A 7425-nucleotide genomic window follows, 5' to 3' on the forward strand; every position below is an offset into this window, starting at 1 on the left:
TTTTCCTCTTTAGTCAGAAACCCGAAACTGCACGCTTAATCTCAAAGGAACTGCCATGAATGGGATGGTAGAGGGTCAGTTACACTCTGCATCTACCCAGGAAAATATTTTCCTCCACACTAAGGTGTGTTGCACTGTTCGAAGTGTTAGAGTTCACAACTGAGAAAAATGTGAGCAGAAAATACACGTTTTTCACATAAACTTAAAACTTAATAATTTGACCTCTGGTACATGACACTGCTGTTCTGTGTATTCTGTGTAGCCCAGTGTTTCCCCCACCCCAGGAAAAAAAACCCTGCATCCTGTTTTTTTCTCACAGTTTTCATGTACTGAGTATTTTTTCACACATCTGTAATTCAACTTAAATAAATCAGAAACAAGCTGGCCTCTCTCAGAAGAAATTCAAATATTTCCTCTGCAGTGTCCCTCCAGAGGATGAAATTAAAACTTGGAAATCTGAAATCCGTTTGGAAACTCTTATAAACTGGAAGATATCAGGCAGATATTACCTAATGAATCAGAATTCCTAAAGAGTTTTTTTCCAATTAAAAAAATCTTGCACCAGCCCCAAGCATCCTGTATCCTGCATCAAATAAATAAAATTTTTAAAAAAATCTTGCACATTCTGTGAAAACTGCTCAAGAGCAAATGATCCCAAGTTGAATTATGTTGCTTATGTTTGAAAGGAATATGGAAGAAAAGTCTTATCAGGAAAAGAAAGTTGCTACAGCCTAAATAGGTTACCTAACACAGAGGGCCTCCCAGAAGAAGCTTTGCTTGCTTTTCCTTATGCCTTCAAATGATAACTGCAGCCCAGATTGACCATATTGTGGTAAAGATGTGAGGACAGTAAAGAATCGAGGGCCCTCTAGAAGGAGGGAATATATGTATACGTATAGCTAATTTGGGGTTTCCCAGGTGGTGCATTTGGTAACGAATTTGCCTGCCAGTGCAGGAGATGTAAGAGACGTGGGTTCAATCCCTGAGTCGGTAAGATGCCCTGAAGGAGGAAATGGCAACCCACTCTAGTATTCATGCCTGGAACATTCCATGAACAGAGGAGCCTAGTGGGCTACAGTCCATGGAGTCGCAAAGAGTCAGACATGATTGAGTGTACATACACACACACACAAACACATAGCTAATTCAGTTTGTTGTACCCCATTATAAAATAACTATGCATGCTCAGCAGCTCAGTCGTGCCCAGGTCTTTGTGAGCCCACAGAGTGGAGCCCATCAGGTTCCTCTGTCCATGGGATTTCCCAGACAAGTATACTGGAGTGGGTTGCCATTTCCTACTCCAGGGGATCTTCCCAACCCAGGAATCGAACCTGAGTTTCCTGTGTCTCCTGCATTGGCAGGCACATTGTTCAGCACTGAGCCACCTGGGATGCCCCCAAAGCAACTATACGCCAGTAAAAAAAACTAGGGCCCTAAATGTATCTGGAGTTTGCATGCCAAAATGCAAATAACCGGCATGAAAATGAAGACTAGTAGCACCAGGTGTCATTGTTCCCACATCCAGTGTGATCTCCTGTAACAGGTGCTTAAGGAAATCTTCCTCCCAGTCCTTCAGAGCTATCCGATTCCACTCCACTGCCGACTGACATTTTGCAGAGAATCACTCATCACTGGGAATCAAAGTAAGGCGTAATAAGAATTCTGATGTGATGAGCTTTGCACACCACATAAGCAGTGAGTTTTCACTTTATCCTGAAGGGGTAATATTATTAAGTCCAAAATTCCATCCATTCCATTGTGACTTACATGGCAAAATGACCCAATACTATCACAGGAGGCCTGTTGGTTCTTAACCAGCCTTGGTAACACTCTTTTAGGGGCAGGGTTTTGTTTTTGTTTTTAATTGGCCACATCATGCAGCATGCAGTATCTCAGTTCCCTGACCAGGGATCGAACCTATGCCCCCTGCAGTGGAAGCATGGAGTCTTAACCACTGGACCACCAAGGAAATCCCTTTAGGGACAAGTTTTGATTTCACAATGACTGGGGGCTGCAGTTGGTTTTCTGGATAAAGACAGGATTATCAAAAAGTCATTCAGTCCAAGTCCTGCATCACATGAAATACGCCCTCTTAAAAAAATGCCTGAAGCATGCCTTTGTGAAACACTGTGTCTTTCTTTACATGGCTCGGAAGACTCTTCTCTGAGTGTTACATGGTAAGAAGAGAGAGTTACGTAATGAAAAGCAATGGAATTTTGCTAATTTTTTCTAACCAAGGAAATGTTTAAAGTTATACCTCAGTTCTATGCTTTGACTTGTTCATTGAGATAAAAAGGATGGATAAGAAAGAGAATATGAAAGACCCAGAGGGACTTCCCCAGAAGTCCAGTGGCTAAGACTCCAAGCTCCCCATGTAGGGGGCTTGGGTTCGATCCCTGGTCAAGGAACTAAGATCCTGCATGCGGCAACTAAGACCCAGCTTCCGCCAAATAAATAAATAAAAAGAGAGGAACCAGGGGGAGATACAGAAAGGTAAGTGCTCACCCACACAGACACAAGGACTCAGATCTTTATGGCTCAAACCTCCATCATGCAACTTCTTATTATGGCACTGCCTTAAAGTTACATGGTCCTGTTGAGTATTAACAAGCAGAGATGCAATTACCACATTTGGTAATTGATCCACAAGTTGGATAAAACATTGAAACAAGTCTCTGTCTCAGCAACTGACTGCAGTTTGGTAGTTATTTTGGTTTTTTTCAATACCTAACAGCTAGGGTAATATACAGTGGTACCCCATGACTCCTGTTTTTCAACCTGTATTTTGATGACAGATATACAGAATTAAATTTAATGACTCTTATTAAGCCCTTCTTTCTAACATTAAAATGTTTTCCGTCTGAAAGTTAGTGGAATGTATCAATACAACTATTTTCAGTTCTGCTTACATTGGTCTTCACTGTCCTATGATTTTAAAAATGTTTTCTTTTGCAGTCTTGGCCGGCACTGTCATCACCACCATCCCTCGAGGTGGGAGTCTGCATGCCACGGTCTCGATCATCAACATTTATAAAGAGGGCAATCTGGCAATTCAGCAGGCCGGCAAGAACATGAGCGCCAAGGTCATTGTGGTCTGCAAGCAGTGCCCACTCCTCAGAAGAGGTGAGCAGCAAGAAAACTCCCAGCTTTCTTCCGGGGGAGCTCAAGGGCAGAGAAGGGGAAAGGAGAGCCTCTCCAAGCAAGTCATGGATCTTTCCATGCCATGGCTGGTCTAGAGAAGTCAAGTCGTGGCTCATGTATTGCCCACTTCTGATGGAGAAGGAGGGCCTTTGGAGTCAGGCAGAACTGGGCTCCAGTCTCAGTTCCTGTAACTTGTGGAAGAAGACAGGATAATGGAAATGGTCAGTGAGTTCAAGAAGCATTTGAAGTTGGATCAATAGGGAACAGACAAAGAAAGAGGTTCAGGAGAAAGAGATTTTCAGTTACTGCACTTAAAGTACCACTACTATGTGTAGAGGAAAATATCTATCAAGGAATAGGAAATTCAAGGACTTCCCTGGCGGTCCAGTGGCTAATAAGACTCTACGCTCCCAATGGAAGGGGCCCGAGTTCAATTCCTGGTTCAGGGAACTAGATCCCACATGCTGTAGTTAAGAGTTCACATACCTCAGTGACAATTGAAGATCCCATGAGCAGCAACTAAGACCCAGTACAGCCAAATAAAAACATTTTTTTAAAAAAGGAACAGGAAATTCAGAGCTGGTGTTCAGAAGAGAGAGGTATCTATGGGCTAGAATAAAAGATCTGGGGCTCATCTGTAAATATGAGATTATTAAATTCATGGGTGAGTGTGAGTTTATTAAGATAAATTTTAGGAAAAGGAAAGTTACCCTAGAGCCAGAGGCACGTAATTTTTTAAAACAGGTATATAAAAGTAATGTATGTTCTGTGGTTTTTGAAAAAGTTAAATAAGTAGTGCACGCTTAGTCGCTTTAGTTGTGTCTGACTCTCTGTGACCCTGTGGACTATATAGCCCACCAGGCTCCTCTGTCCCTAGAGATTCTCTAGGCAAGAATACTGGAGTGGGTTGCCATGCCCTCCTCCAGGGGATCTTCCCAACCCAGGGGTTGAACCCACATCTCTGATGTCTCCTGCATCGGCAGGCGGTCTTTGCCACTAGTGCCAACTAAGTAGAGAAGGATTTAAAATAAAAAGGGAAGCCCTTTCCCTTTCCCCAGAGGCACAGTGAAAAGCTCCTTCCAGAAGGTTCTGTCCGTGTAAAAATGTACATACACATGTAGACAAATGCGATCTTTCTACACATATTCTGCTCAACCTTCCCTCCACATGATGTGTGTGTGGACAGCTTTCCATCAACAGCATATACACAGCTCTCTTTCTTTGGAATGGCAGTAATGCCTGGCACTCCGCTGTGTGATGAACCATGACTTCCCATCCGACATCAGCTTGTTCCTTTTCTCAGTCTTATTACAAACCTCTTCCACAATCAAAAGAAGCCAAACCTTTACCACACATACAGAAATACAGATATCCACATTAAGAAAGCTTTACTATGAATTCAGATTGTTCAGAAAAGTCAAGAGGCCAGCAGCCTCACATCGACTGTATTTTTGAAAAAATTTATATATTGTGAGAAAATCTTTCTACAATAAAATGGAAAATGCCAGAAAGGAAAATTTTCATCAGTTTTATCATAACAGATTTGATCTTCAGAGCTTCATGTAACATTGTAAACTAGATTAAAATGCAAACAAACATGATAAATAAAATGGGAGAGTAATTTTTGAAAACACAATGGATAAGAGGTTGATAATATTTAAGTAGTATTAAGGACTTGATTTCTGAACAGAAAATAATTGGTAACTTCAAAGCAAAATGTAGAAAGGATATAATCAAGAATAAATAATGAATTAATACAGTAACATTGTACCTCACTACTAAGAAAAGTGAACATCAGAAAAATAAGACCAACATCACCTTATAGTTTGTTGAAAAAGCAACATAGTACAACTTTCATATGCTGTTGCTCAGAAATTATACTCTAAAACGTAGTTTCTTGAAGAAATAATCAGAGACGAGAACAAATATGCATGTAAACCACATAAATTCCAAATAATAATTCCATTGACTCTTAAGAAGGGATAGTAAAGGCTCTGTAAAAGGTAACACTTCTTTCCAGAAGTATCCGGAACAGCAAATAATCCAGGTCTGGATACTGTCAGATCTCATCTCATCAGATCTCATACCTACTGTCATCTCTCTTGCAGTGGCATCTGCCCGGCCAGCCTGCTGAGCCTTCACAGGTTCAGGACCACTACGATTATAGTGGCGGACCACAGAGGAAGGCTTATACAGGGGGGGAAATGTCTCTTATGACACACAGGGGGAGAGGGAGAATAAAGGAGGTGGTAACACATACATTTTTCTTAAGCAATGTAAATCTTCAGAGTTGAACCCGACATACCTCAGTGTGGGCTCCAGTCTAGGCTTACTTACCTTAGCCAGACACACAGATATATAAAAAAATAGTACAATGATAAAAGTACTTTTTAGTACATATCTTTTTAGGGACTAAAAGAATGTAAAGAAGTATATGGTCCAACCATGCCCTCAAAAACTTACATAATATAAATGTTGGAGGGTTTAATAAAAAGTTCAAGACAACAACGGAAGACAATGGATCAATAGTTTCCAAATGCCTGGGGAGATCCAGAAGCCTAGTGGGACCAGGAGGGGCCTTCTGAAGACAGCCCCTTGAGGAAGGAGAGCTTTTCATGGGAATAGTGTTTGTAGAGGACACTCAGTAAATACTAGACCTTATGCAGAGCTGGACCTGACTGGGTCTAATCATTCCATCCAGTTTCTTAATGTAACCAGAGCAGGAACATTCTATTCTGTCAAAGTTAGATTTTTTTTTTTTTCAATGAGAGCCTTAAACAAGATTTTATGCTAGAAAGAACAAATATCTAATTACACCATTTGTAAAACATTTATCTGGAGGTAAGTTATAGTCTTAAGTTGTTTCAAACCAACACACACAGAGAAAAAAAATTAATCTTACATTTTCTTTTAGGTTTAAATTACATAATTATGGGTCAAGTGGGTGAAGATGGGCGAGGCAAGCTCATGCCTAACAGCTTTATCATGATGTTCAAGACCAAGAATCAGAAGCTCCTGGACGCCCTGAAGAACAAGCAATGTTAACACTGTGTCCATTTAAGCTGCATTCTGTCACTGCCTTTGAAAGATCTTTTTTTTCTCAGTAGGAAAAGAAAATTTATAACCTGAAATATTGAGCTTTCAGAGAGATTTACTCTTCACAGGATGTAGGTAGGAGAGCTCAGGTGTTGCTGATGGAAGTTCTGTTGCTTGCACGTAAGAGGAGCAGATATCTGATTGGAAGCCTGCAGACTCAGTGGGGTGATGAGACTAAATGTATCAAGCGTTGACAGTTTGGAAGCAGTTTATTTATGTATCTCTGTAAAAGGATATTTTAGAAATGAGTTGTGTGAAGATGTAAAAAAGAGATTTTTATACGTGCAATATTTATAGTGATATTTGTTTTACCTTCAAGCATTTGCTCTGAGGTGTTATATTCTTCTCTCGCATTTTTAAAACCAGTGCTTAATAAAATATTTTTAAATGATTATATAACTGCCATTAAAATTTTTCATTAAAAAGTGTAACACTATGAAAAGGATATTCCCTGGTATTTACCTGTAAAGTTGTCCTTGTATCAAGGGGCATCCCTCATAGCTCAGTTGGTAAATCATCAGCCCGCAATGCAGGAGACCCGGGTTCAATTCCTGGATCAGGAAGATCCCGTGGAGAAGGGAATGGTAACCCACTCCAGTATTCTTGCCTGGAGAATCCCATGGACAGAGGAGCCTGACAGGCTACAGTCCATGGGATCGCAAGAGTCGGACATGACTTAACGACTAAACCACCACCACCAAAAGAGCAGTCCAAGGACGACAGGAACCAGTTGGATTCAGTCCTGTAAACAGACTAAAATTCTTTTCTGCAGAACCAGAGAATTGAGAGCTGGAACGATGTCCCTCAGGAATCGCGTTCAGGTCCTTCACTTTGTAATAGAAATGGAAGCTCGGGTATATTTAGTAACTTGTCCAGAGCACACACCTCCCAAAAGACAGAACAGGCAATCAAGCTTAGAAGTCCTAAGTCCAAACCCAGTGCCCTTCCTGCCACTAGAAGAGGTCTTCTCTGCCCCAGAGGAAAACTCTCATCTTGCAGAGTTTAGCCTTTGTTTCCCTAGCCTAAATCATAGTCATTTTGTAGGACCTGAATTAGAAGCACAGAAATTAGAAGAGCTCCTCCCACCGCTATTTTGTTCATCCCTAGTTAACTGGGTCAGGGTTTATCTATTGGGATGCATTCTGTCACTGCCTTTAAAAAATCTATACTCACCCAGGAGAGGAAGAA

The 7425-nt window shown here is 41.0% G+C and overlaps 1 protein-coding gene across 1 annotated transcript in view; it reads left to right on the plus strand.

Moving 5' to 3' along the window:
* PCOLCE2 (procollagen C-endopeptidase enhancer 2) overlaps positions 1-6636 on the plus strand; it is an 84333-nt gene extending 77697 nt beyond the window's left edge. Inside the window, exons 8-9 of the mRNA XM_004003284.6 lie at positions 2956-3123; positions 6056-6636. Coding sequence (XP_004003333.1) covers positions 2956-3123; positions 6056-6186 — 299 coding nt within the window. The 3' untranslated portion in view covers positions 6187-6636. The remainder of the gene's footprint in view (positions 1-2955; positions 3124-6055) is intronic.
* Positions 6637-7425: the final 789 nt, after the last annotated feature.

This window comes from Ovis aries, chromosome 1, assembly GCF_016772045.2.
Source record: "Ovis aries strain OAR_USU_Benz2616 breed Rambouillet chromosome 1, ARS-UI_Ramb_v3.0, whole genome shotgun sequence".
Taxonomy (NCBI): domain Eukaryota; kingdom Metazoa; phylum Chordata; class Mammalia; order Artiodactyla; family Bovidae; genus Ovis; species Ovis aries.